Raw genomic sequence first — 17,502 nt, forward strand, 5'->3', positions numbered from 1 at the left:
TAAAGAGTCCAACTTTACCCTGTTGTTCAGAGCCCTATGATATTTTCTATCCTCCCTATCTGAAATTCTTGTTCTTTTGTCTATTAAAGTGCTTCCCAGTCCATATCTGACTACCTTTGCAGTCACTGCTATATTTTCACACCTGTATTATGACTTACCTTCAACTCCTTCCTTCTTCCTTCTCCATCCTTCTGTTTCTCCTTAATTTCCTCCTTATCTACTTCTCTCTTTTCTTTTTTAATAAACATAGAGAGCCCTTACTATTTACCAGGTACTATTCTGAATTCTGAGGATAGCAGCAAATAAAATAGGTCAAACCCCTGCTCTTGTGGAATTTAAATTCTGAAAATGGGGAGAAAGAAATGTCATACATGTCAAATGATGATAGGTGCTGTGAAAAATATTAAGCAGGGAACATTAATAAGTAATATCAAGGATAGGAGTCATTTTTGAAGCTTTTACTCTGGCTAATAGTTTCATTTCACTTATCTGATCCCTAAGCAATAATTTTGCTGAAATCATGGATTTGATATGCTACTTACAATTTTCCAAAATAAAATTCATGACTATAAAATAAATTTCATGTCATTAAAATATAAATTGTGCATTTGAATAGGTTCCAAAGTATTTAAATATACAGCAATGTACTACTTAAAAACAGCTCATGTATCAAAAATGGCGTATGTTCCACTAGAGGAAAGAATGTATTAGACCAATATTTTTTTTGTGTCCACTGTGTTAAGTACCCTGCTTAATAATGTCATTGTTGCCTTGAGCATAGCAAATGTGATTTCTAATAAAATAATTATGTAATAGAAAAATAAGTGATCTTAGAAACGTACCATTTACAACGCTATGCCAAGAGAAAAGAATAAATTGTCAAAAAGTGCAAGAGTGAAGACTCAAAGTGTGCATAGATTCTTTATAAGTGGCAAAGAAAAAAGGTGTTTTGAAGGAAAATTGTGTACATTAAAACAAACCATGATATTTTACATTACAATGATAATTTTTCTAGAACATTATTTAATGTAAATGGGAAAAATAAAACTTGAAAATTAGCTTTGGACAGTTGAAATCTGAAGTTTGAACTCTATTCTGTAGCATTGGAACCAGTGAACTTTCTAAACACATTATTCTTGGACTGTCCATGAATAAAGCCCAAATTTCTAAACATAATGTATGAGGCTTCTCATAGCCATGCACTGCGCTCTCTAAACCATTCTCCCACCATGGTCCTTTGCAAACCCTGCACCCTGGGTCAGCTACTGTCATCTGATCTTGCAAGTGTTTTACCTTTGTCTTCTTTCTTGCCTTATGCACTCTGACTTGTCCTTCATAATAAGTTCAAATGTGGTAATTTTATTAAACCTTCCCATCTTTCCAGTCAGTGTAGGGGAAGGGGTTTTGTAGGGACCTGGTCCAATAAAGTGTTTTCATGTATGTGGAACCTGAAGCCCTTGGAGACAGCTTGGATTGGAGCTCACCCTGATCATTCTTATTTCAGCATTCTTACTCTTACAATGGAAGGAAGAGTGGCCAAGTAGACAGTTTGTTCTGTTGTGTATCCCTGCACAACAACCATACTCTGTGAAAAGCTAGAGTTTCATGCATTTTGACACTTGATAGAATAAGTCTCCCTGAATTATAACTTCTCAAAATACTGGTTTTTCTTGGCCATCTAAATCATGCTTCCAAAATTTTTAAAGGTTTATTAGTAATGGTCTCCAATATTTAAAGCCACACATGGATTCTTATCCCTAGGAACACTTAACTGTATATAATTTTTTTTGCCTTTCCTTAGTCCATCTTGTCCAACAATATCCCAAAATAACAATAAGTGAAATTATTCAAATTAGTTGATCTTCCCCTACAACACATTGTCATTCAAAATAAGGTAATGTTTCATAATGTAAAATGGCATATAAAGACAAATATGTAATGAAAAATCTTTTTATTTTTTGAGGGATAATTTTGGAATTAAAAAATGCTTTCTGTATTTCAAGTTTATATTATACAAAGATTCATTCAAATCTAATGGTGTCCTGTAGTCAACATCACAAACAGAAATACAACAGTAGTGCACTTAATTGCCTCCTAAGTGGATTTGGATGGAGATTTATAAAAAAGAAGTGGGCATTATCCAATGATACTATTTTTATACTCTATTATTATTATTTGGATATTATTCTGCTTGAGAGAATTGGTAGGAAGAGTTTAGGGAGTAGATAATCCAATTTGTATAATCCAGATAAAAGGGAGTCAATTCACTGGATTAGATTCAAATTGCCAGGACCATGTTGAATGTCTGAAGTTGAAGGGAAATGTGCTTGTGGTCTGACAAAGATTAGGTCCTCTTTTCAGTGATAATCTGGGTGGTTCATGCGTTGCTCCTTCCCAATTAAGAGGAAATTATCATGAAATACTTGCCTTTCTACTACTGAAAATGGAGCACACGTCCCCATTCTTTTTTCTTCTTTCCCTTCCTCCTTTCTTTCTTCTTTCATTTGTTTGTTACTCCTTCCTGGGTTTTCTCATTCCTAACATATAACCCATTTGAATAAAGATCAAACATGAGAGAACACTGAAAAACTCTTGTAAGATTTGGTAAAATTCTATGGCAGATTATCAGAAGTCAGACAATATGGTTTTGACGTGGTGTCATGCCATGGATTTTGTTAATGGGTACTTTGTGCTGTCTGCTTCAGTGGCTATGTTCATGCTGTAAGAATTATATTTAAGTTATTTGGTTATTTCATTGCATATAATTCTTGTCTTCAATGAATCACTTCCCTTACAGGTCAGAGTGAACTTTTGCATCTAGTTCATTGCTGTACAATACTGAGTAGAAAGACAGTTACACCCTTAACCATGGTAATATATCTTCTAACTTAGGTGTCCTGCTTCTAACTTCTTTCCTTTAGAACAGATTTTTGCTTAATGACTCATGCGAGCATGTGCACAAATTTCAAAATGAATAGAGCTCTGTATTTTGCATTAGTGATAAGAATGCTAAACTTGCTGGACTTGGTAGTGCATGCCTGTAATTCCAGCAGTTGGGAGGCTGAGCAGGATAGTTGTGAGTTCGAGGGCAGCCTGTGACACAAAGTGAGTTCAAAACCAGCCTGAACTGTGTAGCAAGACCCTTCTCAAAAAAAACTATTACAAAAGTAAATAGTTCTTTCAAAATTACATAGCTTTTCTACATAGAGGAATGATTGAATGAATAGTTATATTTGCTTAAAGATATTTAGAGCCAAAAAGTGCTCCATGGATTTTTTAGAAAGCCATCTTAAATTTTTAAAAAGCTGTTTTTAGAAAGCTGATTTCCCTCTTTCTATTCCATTTAGATTCATCCTTACTTCTCTTTAAGAAGAATAACTAACTTCCTAGGGTGCACAGTATGAGATTTTTAGTAAAGTTTTGATGCTTTATTTTTCTCTTTTGACATTTTTCAGTCAGCAGAACTTTCTTTTTCTGAAGAATTCCAGAATTTTGGAATTTAGAAAATAATACCTGTTTTGTGCCTTTAATTAGAAATGAAAACTAAAGTCATGTGCTATCCCTTTAAGGAAACATTTGCAAAGGATGATGGCTGCCATCCTCTTCTTTAGATCTGACATATTCTTCTGCTTCTGAGCATCTCCGTTTCTCTCAAAACCCTGGATTTTGACCCAACACTTTTCAAAGTTAGTACTTCCAATATCACAACCAGCACACTGCATCAAAGCAAGCGCATGATGTTTTCTGGTCTCCAGATGTTTACCTGGGCCACCATCACACACATACCAGCCTAGGGAAAGCACTTAGACTAGCACTGTGTTTTCTTTTACAGTTTTTTGTATTTATGTTGAACTGTTTTTAGGACTACTATCTAGAATTGTCCAGTCCTATCTACCAATGCCTTCTATTTTCTAGGCCAAATAAAAAGTCAACATTGGGAGTTTTAAGCATCTCCTTCATTTGCAGTTAAATTGGAATGATTGACATGGACAAACATTTTAAAGAATCAACTCTAATGTGACAGCTAGTTACTTTTCTTGTATGTATTCTATTATCTAGCATGTTTGAATTTTTTCTTTTTGTTTGTTTGAAGTATATGTGCAGACATACTCTTCCGATTTGGGAAATGTAAGTGGAATTTGATAAAGGGAAAGCGAATTATGTTAGGGCAAGAGGGCTGGTAAGATCCCAGCTCTGCACGCTGGCCATCCTTTTGTTAACCCGATCTAATAACATATCTAGATCTTCTTTTCACAATTCTCTGCAGGCACTGTTGAGACAATGCTCTGTAAATCCACTCAGACTACATGTTTTATTATGACTTTCATGATGTCAAAGGATTTACACTGGTAGTTCACTGCCTGCTGATCCGTATCTTTTGTTTCCTTACTCTTGTCGCACAGAGCTCCTGGCTGCCATCAAACTTACATTTTAACATCCAACATAATGTTCTTTCTTTCCTTCCACACAACAAATCGAGCACTTTCACATTTGTGTCATTTCATTCAGTATAAAATGTTTTGCCAGAAATAAAGTGAAATAGCAAAAAAGAGACGATAGCAAAATAAATAGCACTCACTTCAGAACAAGACCCAGATGTAGCAATCTTTTTTTTTTTGAGGCTGTTCCCTATATTTAAGGATGAGAAGGACTGCAACTATCACAGTTTGAATTTTGTTTCCTGTAGTGTCCTCTTTCTACTTTAGATGGCTTACTAGTATATAAGGGACTAGCTCTTTTGTATCATCTCTGTTAATCCTTTCTGCTATTTTCTATGTCATTATCTGATATTATTTGTGTAATTTAGTTTTGTCTTCCAGTTTATGATTCTTTATTGTGCTTTGTCCTTTAATATTAGACACTCTACTAGTTGTCAATACTTTGAGCTACAATTAATTTATAGACCAGTAGAGGTATTTAATTGAATAGTTTGATATTGATATTATGAAATTATATATGATATAATTAAAATACAAAGTGAGTATTTAAGTTTTTAAAGGTTTATTGTAGTAAAAGACACATTGCCATTAATAACCCCTTGCTTTGAACATACTTGTTCCATCATCCTGGCCACTTTTTGGAAGCCCTTTTTCATGAGTGTTCTTAGTCATGTTGCTGTAGTTACCTACATGTCCTAATTTGATTTGAAATTTTACTTTTCCTGATATTTTTATCTTTGGGGAAGAACCAGAAGTCACACAGTGCCAGATCCGGTGAGTACAGTGAGTGGGGACACACTGTAATTTTTAGTCGACAGAAATGTCTGTACCCATAAACTCTAAACTGCTTCAGAAGGTGGCAAGGATGATGGGACAGTGTGTGTGAAGCGAAGAAGAATATTTCATGGAGATTACTGGCAACTGGTCTTTTATTGTAATATTTTATTCCACTATTCACCGTATTTTTGTCATACTTCATTTATATGCATGTATATTCTCAAGCCATTTGCCTGTAGAAGCATAATATAAAAGATAATGTGCATATTTTCACATGGTAGGAAAAAACAGGTGATGTGTGATCTTATTTATCAGAGTTTGTTTTATTTTAGAGGAGAAAATGTTATTTGATTTTAGAAATCCTTTGATAAGCTGTTTGGGATAGTGTGGCTCTGGGAGTATATGCAAAACATATTTGCTAATTTGATGTACCAAAGACAAAGAGAATTTGTACTGCTTAAGGTAGAAGGGAGGCAAAGCAGAGGAGAGAGAGAGAGTCCCACTGAATATACTACTTCCTCGACTTGACAGAAATTTATTACAGCTTTATTAAATCACATAAGGTGTGGTCTGGGCCGCCCCTCCTCCTTAGATCTGTGCCATTTTCTGTAGGCGTTGAATTCTGCTGATCAGAAACTTGAGGAATTTTTTTCTTTTGGTGATGACCTGCTTCTTCTTCTGGTTTCTTAATCTTCAAAGAACAGTAACTTCATGAGGTTTTAGCTCTGCCTAAACCTGTTGATTTTTCTTAAAACAGAGTAAGCCATTTTTAATCCGAAAGGTCAAGTCTTCATATTTAAAAATGTTCTCTTAGTGTTTGTCTGTAAGCATTTTTTTGTTCTGTATTTTCTTTCCTTTTTCATAGTCTCCCATAAAAACCTGTGTTGATCCTCTGCCTAACTGTCCTTCACATCTATCATATTTCCTCTATTTATTTTAGTATTTCCTTCGGTCAGCTTTCTCAAGTCTGAACTTTATGTCTTTGTTTTTTATGCTAACAACATGTCTTCATTTAGTTTTTGTAATAAAATTTCAAAATCTAAATAACTTTATTTTTCCTGCTCTCTTACCTTGTTTTATTCGGTTTGTAGTTGCTTCATCTTTGATTTGATGTTTTTTCTCTTTAATTTCTTAAAACAAAGGTGCCAGTTATAAGCATGCAATGTGACATACGCCGAGACTACTTCTTACAATGCTTCTTCCAGCCTGTAGTTTTATCTGATTTTTTATTTTACATTTCTTATGATTTCTAAAAATATTTTTTATGTGAGGTGTGTGTGTGTGTGTGTGTGTGTGTGTGTGTGTGTGTGTGTTACTGGAGATTGAATCTTCTGAGTTACGTAAATTTTTATTTTGAAACAAGGTCTCACTGAGTTCCCAAATTGTTCAGGCTGGCCTAAAATCCTCCTGTCTCTGCCTCCCATAGTGCTAGGATTATAGGCTTACACCATCACACCCAGTTTAATCCCATTTTTTATGTCTACCTCCTACTACATATTTAAATTTGGGTACTTCTATCTTGACCTGCTGTTTGCTGTTGTTTTCCCTTATTTCCCTTCTGCTTCCCCAAACTTGTTTTAGTTATCCTCTTATTTTAATAATCAGAGCTACAAGATTTGAAACCTCAAGTATTTGGATATGAATGAGAAGGAAACAGTGACTGGGGATAAATGCAGCTGTGGTAGAAGGGCATCCAGGGCTGAAATTTGCATGTGAAAATCCAAACGTTCTGTTGTGAAATATACTAAACCGCCTGCTTTAGACTGTCTTTGTTGTTGTTGTTGTTTAAGTTTATAGGTATAGTTTAGGTATAAATAATGATCACATTCATTTTATGGAATTTATACCTATTCATAATGTATCTTGTGTTCTCTTTTTTTTCCCCACAATCCTATCCTGTCCTTTCAAACCCCCTTCCCTTCCCTATTCATAAAGCTGTTTTCCTTTTATCCTTCTTTTTTCATTTTTTTCTCTCCCTTCTTTTTTCCCTTCCTTTCCCCCTCTCTCCTCCCTAGCTCCCTTTTCCTGTTGAAGAGTTCCTTCCCACTCCACCATATCTACTGTACCATTTGGTTCTTATTTACATTTCCAGTTTCTCACACCACAGAGATAATGCAATGTTTACACATACATGTCCAATTTATTTCACTTAAGATTATGGATTCAAGGCCCATCTATTTAGTTTTAAATGTCTCAATTTCATCTATCTTTAAGCTGAGTAATATTGCTTTTAATTCTTCCAGGAAGATACCAGAAGATGAGTAGCTAGGTCAACAAGGGACTAATATCTAGAACATATTAAGAAGTAAAAAAAAACCCAGAACCTCCATATTCAAAGACCCAATCCAAAAATAGGCATCCAAGATAACAGAGACTTCTCAGAAAAAGTAAAAACAACTTAGATTGTCTTTTACTAAAGGGAAATTCCTCTTGGATCTTTTCCCAGTCTTCAGGGAGCAGAGTATCTGGCAGGAGTCCAGCTCATGATAGAGCCCTTGTGGCGAATAGAATTTTTATTGGATCTAATTACTGATTTATTCAAGAAAATTACTGAGTATCTACCATGGATGAGATGCTGTTCTATAAACAACAAGCCTATATCTTATTTAAAAATACAAACAACAAAATAAACACACAACATAGAACTGTTTTTGCCTTGTAGAGACTTAACAGGTTCAATATGAACGGAACAAAGGCAAGAGAGTATAAGAAAGTCTATGCAAGATTACGTTGAGCCTTACAGAGCTTGATAAAGACTTTGTATAGGATTGGATGTAACGGCGGGTCATGAACAAAGAGTGACAGTCTGATTTCAGTTTTTAAAGCTCACTTGGTTTTGTAAATAGACTACAGAAGGTAAAATCTGGGGAACGCAGCCACATTTGGCAGTTGTCTGTGTCACTGGTGACCTAAACAGTGGTGGAGCAATGGAAACGGGAGAAGCATTGTATTTTCATACTAACCATCAGAATATGCTGATGGAGAGGATATGAGATGGCTTCTCTGAGCCTCCAGAAAGTCAGTTTCTCTGCATCTAATTCCATTCTTAAAAACCTCTTCCATCAGGTTGAATGACTGAAGACTCTTCAGTCACTTTCTTCCTCTATTTTTTTTATCCCCTCAAGCCCCCCTCCTTACAACAATAATATGAAAGCATGCATACACATGATTTGTTTCTAGTAGATGCAAAGGGCATAAGGAGGGTTACTGACTCAAAACACCTAGTATCTGGTTACATGACTCAGAACACCAGGTGCTGTTATTTTTCAGAAGTACAAATAATGTAATTAATTCAAATTCAAAGAAACCAATAGTGTGATCAAGTCCTGATGAAATCAGAATTGAAAAGATGAAAAAGAGAAAGAAGGTTAAAGTAGACTGGAAAAAAAGGAAAAGCAAAGCAGGGGAGGAACTGTGGTAGCAGAGAGGCTGGGTTATCTTCAGTGTGAACGGAGAAGGCTGAAGAGCATCTTCGGAGGCGCTGGCTGTGTTCAGCCTTTTGGCTGGGCATTCACTCTACAGTACCTTGTTTAGCTGTACATTCTCAATCGTGCTGTTGCATTAGAAATCACAATAAAGTGTGAAGAGAGTTATGGGAGAACTGGATGGGTATAATTCTCCATCTTAAATCATTCTCTATGTGGTTCAGACTATGTCTATTATTACACTTAGTATTTCCAGTGTAAATTACTGTACCCACAAACTATAAAATAACTTTGGATTGGATAGTTACAAGAAATTTTGATTTTATGTATTTAATCTATATAATCTTCAAAACATAAAGGCTTGTTTTTTTGTATGTAAAAATTATTCCTAAACATAAGCATTATTTTTTACTTTTATCAAACTCCAACATTCTGTATTAAATTCTACTTTGAATTCCTGTTGTTTAACTTAGGTCATTAAATATTAAGCTTTAACTATTATAAATACTAAAATACAAAGGGAAAAGAAATTGGGAGGAAGATAGTTTCCTTCTTGGAGTTATCAGGGATATGGAGGGTGTGTTTTTTGTTAATCTTAGCACGTTAGGATTGTAACCAACCTTACCAAACATTGAATTCCAATTGTGTGTGCTCTCCCACAATCTGTCACTCAACCCTCTTCACCAGAATGTTTCTGAACAAAAATGCAGCCCAGACCAGAAACTCTAACGATGGCCGGGAGTAGAAAAGGTTGGGGCATCAGTAACAACACAAACTGAGCTCTACCACTCTAACCTCAGGTGTAATATCTTCTTTAATCTTCACATTCCCAGTTTAAAATTGGAGATAATAATTCTCACTTCTCAAATTTTTGTGAGGCTCTTGCTACTTTGCTTGTCTTTGATGACCCATTCCTTCTCTAAGAAGCTCGTTTGTTCTTAATATTTTGGATCCTTTTTGTATACTGACCCTGACAGTTATTTCCCTGTCACCTAAGTACTAGCGTCAGTTCTTTGGAGTTTTATCAGAGTGCGCTCCATTTTTCTTATGCTAACATTTGGGCTCAGAAATCACAAAGATGAATATCACAGAGACAAGCAGGTGAGTAAACTGTGTAGAGTGGCAAGACCTGTGAAGACTGACCACTGCTCTACCGCCAGTCTGTGCCCAGAACTGGACAAATCAGTGTGCAGTTTTAACATGTCACTGTCATCTCACTAACCCAGGGGTGTTTTTATGACTGACCAGTTTTATATGAGCCAAAAAAATTAAATGTCTATGAGACTGATCAGGTACTAGAGCCAGCAGACTGCAGCCTACACTTAAATCATTGTAAACAGTTACCAGGCCCCTCTCAGCTACGCAGCACAGCCACTTCATACTGACCAGCAGCTCCTGCCTGGCACACAGCAGGTGGGGCTGTAATCCAGCCTGCCCTCGGGTCACCAGGACATTTGTTATAATCCACTCCAAGGCATCTGTGAAGCACAAGAGGCTGCATGAATCAGTGCATCCTCATGGGGTAAATTCTGTTCATCTCACAGTCACGTTTTTCTCCCCAACACACCACAGCTCGTCAGATAGACATTCTAGAAATTGTCTAAAAATACCAGTGTCGTGTGACCAGCACACAGTATGGGATGCATACTGTCTTAACTTAAAAAAGATGCTTTTACTTTTATTCCTTAGATCTCATAATAGCCCATGGGATGATTTCAAGGGATCTATGAACCTGCTGATACTATAGAAAAGATTGTATAGGGTTTGCATATATATGAATATCTTTTAAACGCTCTTTAAAAGATTAAAGCCTCAAACAAGATTCAACAATCATTGTACAAATTTCAAACCATATTTCAGTTAAAGTGATCTGAAGCTTAGCTTTTGGAAGGCAGTCCTGTCAGAAGATTGCTTAGCGCTGAGATTAGTCTCTGTAAGAGCAATTTGTGTTTCTTCATACATAGCACCACAGCCCCCTGGTGGATCCTGGAGTAATCACTCACAGCACACTAATCCAATGAATGCTATTACTTAATACAAACTGAAACTTAAATGTTGGATTTTATTTCATTGCATTAGTCTGATGCTAAAATCTATCAAGTATGATTCTACTAAAAACAACTTGTCTTTTTTCCTACAAAGCTCCACAGCCCCTTGGTGATCCTGATGTAATTACCCACACCACACTAATCTGATGATTTTTCTTAATTCAAATCTGAGATCTGAGAGTTGGATTTTATTATGCCAAAATCTACAATACTATGATTCTTAAGACCTAGGAAAAATAATACACTATTGTGATATTTAGTTCAATATTTAGTTCCTACTTACGTGAACTTCTTTTATTTTTTATTATTTTTTTTTTTTTTACTGTAGGTCGAAAGTTTAAGAAGTTCAATAAAGTCAGAGTTATGAGAACACTCGATGGTGTTGCTCTCTCACAGCCAGTGGGCATTCCAAATGAAAGCCAAAGAATCACCTTTTCACCCAGTCAAGAGCTACAGTTGGTCCCCCCGCTGATCAACCTGTTGTTGAGCATTGAACCAGATATGGTCTATGCAGGACACGACAACACAAAACCCGACACCTCCAGTTCTTTGCTGACAAGTCTTAATCAACTAGGCGAGAGGCAGCTTCTGTCAGTTGTCAAGTGGTCTAAATCGCTGCCAGGTAAAAAAGATATATAACAGCATTCAACAAAAATGTACTGTTTGTTTTACATTTGTACATGTGTATTGTTAAATAAAACTGTGTGCCAGACTAACTATAATGTAAAACACATGGTAGCACGTGAAGTCTACGTCATAAGTCAAGAATTATAAAACAATTAAGAAATAGCGAATGGGTGTCCAACCACAGATACAACAGTAGTTCAGAGAAAGATATACTGACCATTTTTTAAAAATGTCCAATATATTCTAAAACTTAATTGAGTCAACCTTAATTAGGCAAAAATAAAACTCAACAAGTCAAAATTCAGAGTATAGTAAGGCATCTAAGGTCTACTAAGAAGAACAAAATTCTTAAACATAATGAAGTCATTTGGACATAGAGAAAATAACCTCCAGTCATTGTTTCTTCTAACTTATAACCAAATAAAGGGGCTGTAGCCCAGCAACAGAGAGGACTTAGGTTATATCATTAGGAAATTATTTCAGTCAGTTCCCACATTTTATTCCTTCTACATAGCTCATAGAGCCAAATGGTTGAAAGAGTAAGGGTGAGACTCTCACTTGGTTAAACCTTTGACTACAGAACAAGGAGCTGTGCAACACCTGCTTGTGGAGCTGTTAATCTCATGATTAGAACTAGAAATCTCTTTTCAAAAATTACATTCTCTTCACACCAGTAATATATTTATACTTCCAAACCAACTTATCTTTCCAATATCTGACCAAGCATTAATATTATGTCCTTTAGTCCCCAAGTGAATTAAGTAGAATTTTTTTAAAAATTCTATTTCTCAGTTGTTATTCTACCTGAAAAGTTTGAAACATAATTGATGAATTGTTACTGAACATTCAGTGTTGCAGAAAGAAACAGAAAAATATATCCCTGTTTTTAGCATCTTTTAAAAACTCATCTTGCAAGAAAGTTGTTCAGCTTTTCATTAACTTTAATGTAGCTGAAAGCCTTGGACTGGTATTTTTTTTTCATTAGGAAAGTTCTGAATAAGTTCATAAAGGTAGTTATCAAACTTGACAGTCCTTCATTAAGCAAAAGGTGCTGATAACATTGATAAAAGTATTATATAAAATGTGTGTTTAATAGCATTTCACTATTTCTGTTTTTTTATTATTTATAGATGATTTTTTTATAGAGATCATATTTATGTTGTTTGCCTTATATGTTCAAAATGATTCTACCATTAGTTGATAAATTTGGAGAATAAGCAATTATAATTCAAAAGATAATTACTTACTTTGGATAAGCGAGCTTTTTAAGTTTAAAAGATACCAGGAGTGTTTGACCCCATGCAACCTCAAAGAGGGAGGGAGGGAGGAAGGAAGGAGAGAAAAGAAAAGAAAGAAACAGAAAGTCAGATAAATATTTTCAAAGATATCTCCTTACCTGTATAGCCATTAACAAACTATTTCATAACTCCTGGAATATTGCTCTTCCACGTATACCATAAATTTGGTACAGCCTGAGGTCTGTTTTCTACTCCAGTAGTTTCTCACTCTGCACGGTCCGGATGAGTTTATTCACAGCCTTGTCTTGAATTACCATTATATCCCAACAGCTTTTAAGTGTATACCACCAGCTCAGCCCCTCTACTAAGCTACTGGACTGTATATTTCAGCTTATTATATTTCTCCATCTAGATGAACTTCCAAATCAACATGCCTTCTTCTCAAGAAACCTAACCTCTTTTTTCTGTATCTTGGAATGACACCCCAACTAGGCTCTTTGGCATCATCTTTGGCTCACTTTCTTCTTAATTCCTAGGCTAGTTAGCTGTCTAATTCTGTGAACTTCGCTTATTAAATGTGTCGTTTATTATTCATACAGCTTGCACTGCTAATACCATCCTGACTTTAGTTTGGTGGTAGTCATCTTTTACCTAGATTTCAGCCCACAAACAATCTTCTATCAAGAACCATCTGTTTAAAACAATTAGAATGAATTATGCCTTCTCTTTTTCTTTTCAGAAGGTAAGTCTAAACTCTTTAGCCTCGTACCGATGGCCTTTCTGATCTGGCTCCTGAATTCACAGTGTTTGCTCTCATGAATCCTTCCTTCAAGAAACCCTAAGCTCTAGTTCCCACAATGCTCTTTGCTCATGTCCTTCCTCTTTCTCCCTCCTCTTTGCCTGTTTTTGTTATCTACCTGGAGGCCCTTCACTTGTCCCTGCTGGTCTCCTGGCTGACCTTCACTAGCCATCAATATTCGCATCGTCTGACACGCCCTCTACAAAGGTTTCCCGGGGCCTTCCCAGACCAGAAGAAACTGTCACTGTTCCACACCTCGCTTACATTTGTGAGCCGTGACACTGACACTGCAGATTAAAATCATCTTGTACTTTTACGTCTGTCACCAGATTACATATGTCAAAGGCAGAAACAGCATCTTTTAAATCTTTGTGCTTAGTGGAAACCATAACGCTTCACTTCACTTAGGTGCTTAAAAGTGGTTTACCGAAATATAAAGAGTAGAATTGCTGTACAAAGGACTGCACTGCCTTGTAAGTCACCGAATGGGGCTGATGATTACACACATTATACGGACGCTTCTCTGTCCTCTTCAGAATTCATATTTGTGTCTGAAATTTCCTGTTTTCTGCCAGAAGGTGCTTGAATGTATAATTCTCTGCCCTGGTTTTACATTAGCTCTTTCAATTTCATGATTTTTTTTTTTTTTACACCGAAGTACAACCTGTCTATTTTTATCAGAACTCTGGAAGTAATATCAGAGAAATTTTGTAGGTAATAGAGGCTATCTCTTTACAGTATTGTTTCTTTTAATTTTTTCAAGAGTTTACAATTGGACAGGCTGTAAATTGAGATTTTTAGGGAGTTGTCAGGTCATTTAAAAAGCAAGGTTCATTCATCAAAAGCAAGGTCATTAAAAAGCAAATGACCATCATTTCTCTGTTTTCCATTTTGATCATCATCTCAAATGTACTAAATTGACAGGATCATTGTCACCATTTGAAATATGAGCTCTGTATCTGCATCTTTGTTTCATTATAAAATAATGGACTATCTTATTTGATGCAGAAAAACTTGCATTTCCAATAAGGCATGTTCAAATCAATTTAGCATTATGCATTTATCACAGACAAACCTTCCAAAGGATGAAGCAGATAGATAGATGTTATTTTCTGAGTTCAGTTCTATTAAGTGGAAATATATTTCCTGCTATAAATATTGACAATTGGGTAAATTTTAAGATATTTTGATAAATTGTGCCTTGTACGTTATAATGGATGTGTCCCTTTATTCAAGTCATTAATAGTCCCAGAATTCAAAAACAAAACAAACATCAAACAGATAAAGACAAATATGAAAAAAGTGAATTTAAATATAAACAGAAATGCTATTTTTTAAAAAAGAATAAATTAATGGCCTGTTATATAAAAGTAAAACTTTTATAAAACTAGCTAGGGGTTAACAAAAAGTAAAAATAATGAGCTCCAGTATTTAAGTATTTTCTGTAGAAAGTTAGAAAAATAAGTATGAAAAAATATAGAGAGTATGCCGGGATTTAGCTCAGTGGCATAAGTGCCTGCCTGGCAAGTGCAAGGTGGTGAGATTGATCCCTGGTACCAAAAAAAAAAAAAAAAAAGAGAGAGAGAGAGAGAGAGTATAAATATATTTCAGGTTTATATTCCTAGGTCTTAATGTTTTAATACAGCTAATTAATAGACTTTTTTTTACAAGCCTGTCTCTGTCTCTTTGTAAAATTATATATCTATATATGTGTATATATATATGTAGAGAGAGAGACAGAAGAGGGGGGAGTTTATATATATATAAATTAAAATACATTTGAAGCACATATTTGGGGAAATATATATCCCAGATAGAATATTTATCTTTTGAATTTATTGTCATTACTAACATTTATAATTTAGCTGTATTATATAGATTGTATAAAATAAAATGATGCACAGTTTCAATCTCATTCTATTTTAAAATTAGAGACTATCAGACTTAGCACTTGATAGACTAATACGTATTTGTATTGTGCTTTAAAATATGCATAATTATCACATATGAGTTTATGGCAAGTAATTGATTAGTTATCTTTCTTATTATTCTCTTATCTATGAAGAAATGTAGATGCAGTGACATTAAATGACTTGCCCCAAGTAGCTTTCAGTAAGGACAGAACCAAGATTGGAATTTAGGTCTTGTCTCCAGAACTCCTAATTTGAAGAGAATGGCCAATGTTAAACAGGAAAACATAAAATATATATATATATATTCCTCTTTTAAAAAAACTAAGTAAATTCACTGATCTTTTATCAAATTATTTTAAATTTACCAAAGAATTTTTTTTTTTTTTTTTTTTTTTTTTTTTTTTTTTTTTTTGGTGCTGGGAATCAAACTCAGGACCTTGAGCTTACCAAGCAGGCGCTGTGCCATTGAGCTAAACCCACAGACCACTACTATTTTTAAAAACATGATAGTCAGTTGACACGTAACTTTTTTTTCTAATCTTGTGTTAAGATTTGTAACTTTTTTCTAAGAGGAGTATTATGTAAATATGTATTTAACAGTATATTTAAGGCATATGAAAATTTAAAAGATAAAATTTACTTGCCAATTTTTTTTAGTCTTTCTATACTTGAGTAAATCAGAAGTCTTAAATGCGCACAAAAAAAGTCATATAATTCTTTAAAAAATTTTTTATAAACCTGGCTATCAGAAAGGAAAGTAAAAGAAAAAAATAAAAATACCAGTGGACACCCAGGGATTTACTGAATAGAAGTTAGAGGACAAATATGAAAAATGAGCAGAAACTGAGGTGTGTCCAAAGGACCAAACAAAAAAAAAAGGGGGAAAAATTGCAGCATTACAAATATATCCACTGGATCCCACCACCCCTGGGGACCATCCTATGCAAAATAAATAACTGTATCTGTATGTTTGCTTCACTAATTCCAGTTCAGCGTCTTGGTAGAATGTGTTCTGTGTAAGCCCAGGAAAGCAGAGGCATTAGCCAGCTTGCTTGGTATGAAGGCTGGACACACGGTGTCACCAGACTCTAACCAGTAGAGAAAGAGACAGGAGGAGGGAGGGAGGTTAGACAGTGAACAGCACTTTCCGCTCCCCAACCCGGAAGGGAGGGCTCTGTGGCACCCGAAGTTATGAATACGCACCAGAGCTGTTCTGGGTCGCAGGTAAGTTAAAGAGTTCCAAGAGCAGAGTAACTTTCTTCATAGTATTCACAGGAAGGGGGGACCATCTGGAGTAGGCAAAGAGAAAAGGGCTTTCTTTTCTGCTGTCTTTAAGTGTCCTATGTAGTCAGGAGGTGAGTTTCTTTTGCCCTTGGTTTCTAATGAATAAAGTTTTGTTTTATTTCTGAATTAAGTCATTCATAAATGTGTGTCAGTGGATTTTTAGGAGAAATTGATGATATTCAGAGCTTTAAAATAATGGTTGCTATTTATTCTCACATTTCTTCATCTTTAATAAAAGATTTTACCTACTTTCCTTGTTTCAGCTGTAGTCAGATGTAAGTAAATTACATATTTGTAGCGTTGGTATTTCCCCAGCCTTTCTTGTCCACATGCCCAGTTGATATCTAGGTATTCCAGAGTCCCTCAAACATGTTCAAATGTGTACATTTCTCCTTAGCTTGTTTCTCTCCCAGTACAGTATTCTATCTTAGCCATGCTAGATATTACTAGAGCATTTGGAAAAAAACTACTGAAAAATATATTTAAGTCCTTCTTCCTACCTACATACAATTACATACATAAAATAAATCTCTTTTATTTTACTCTGCATGTAAATATTTCTCTAAGAACTCACTCTTCTTAATTCCTGCATGTTGACTTATGTCAAGCTTTATCATTTCACCTGGCCTTTGGCAACATCTCTCTTAACTCCAAAATGTACTCCCCTGAAAATACCTTTCACATAGGTATCAAGGACCATCTATAGTACATATATGGGTGCATCCCTTCCATTGACCAGACTTCATAGTCTGACCCAAGCTTACATTTCCAAGACAAATGTTATTAAAGGAAAATTAGATATAACACAACTGAGAGCAGTGATTTTACAAATCCAAACCGATTTCTTTAAGTTCTGTAAGATTGAGATTCCTCAACAAACTGAACGTATTTCACCCAAGCATTCTCTTTATCTTTTAGGAAGTTTTTCTTGGCCTGCTTTGCCCTTTGCTGA

The 17,502-nt window shown here is 35.2% G+C and overlaps 1 protein-coding gene across 3 annotated transcripts in view; it reads left to right on the forward strand.

Annotated features, from left to right (window-relative positions):
- The window catches only part of Pgr (progesterone receptor), a 71,475-nt gene that overhangs the window by 28,581 nt on the left and 25,392 nt on the right, over positions 1 to 17,502 (forward strand). For 2 of the 3 annotated variants that reach the window (XM_063256189.1, XM_063256188.1), the window contains one exon: positions 11,018 to 11,311. The exons of the other annotated variant lie outside the window; for it this stretch is intronic. In XM_063256189.1, coding sequence (XP_063112259.1) covers positions 11,018 to 11,311 — 294 coding nt within the window. The remainder of the gene's footprint in view (positions 1 to 11,017; positions 11,312 to 17,502) is intronic. 3 annotated transcript variants of the gene reach the window in all.

Source organism: Cavia porcellus, unplaced genomic scaffold, assembly GCF_034190915.1.
Source record: "Cavia porcellus strain 051 isolate PalLab524CR breed Dunkin Hartley unplaced genomic scaffold, mCavPor4.1 scaffold_9, whole genome shotgun sequence".
In the NCBI taxonomy this organism is placed as follows: Eukaryota; Metazoa; Chordata; class Mammalia; order Rodentia; family Caviidae; genus Cavia; species Cavia porcellus.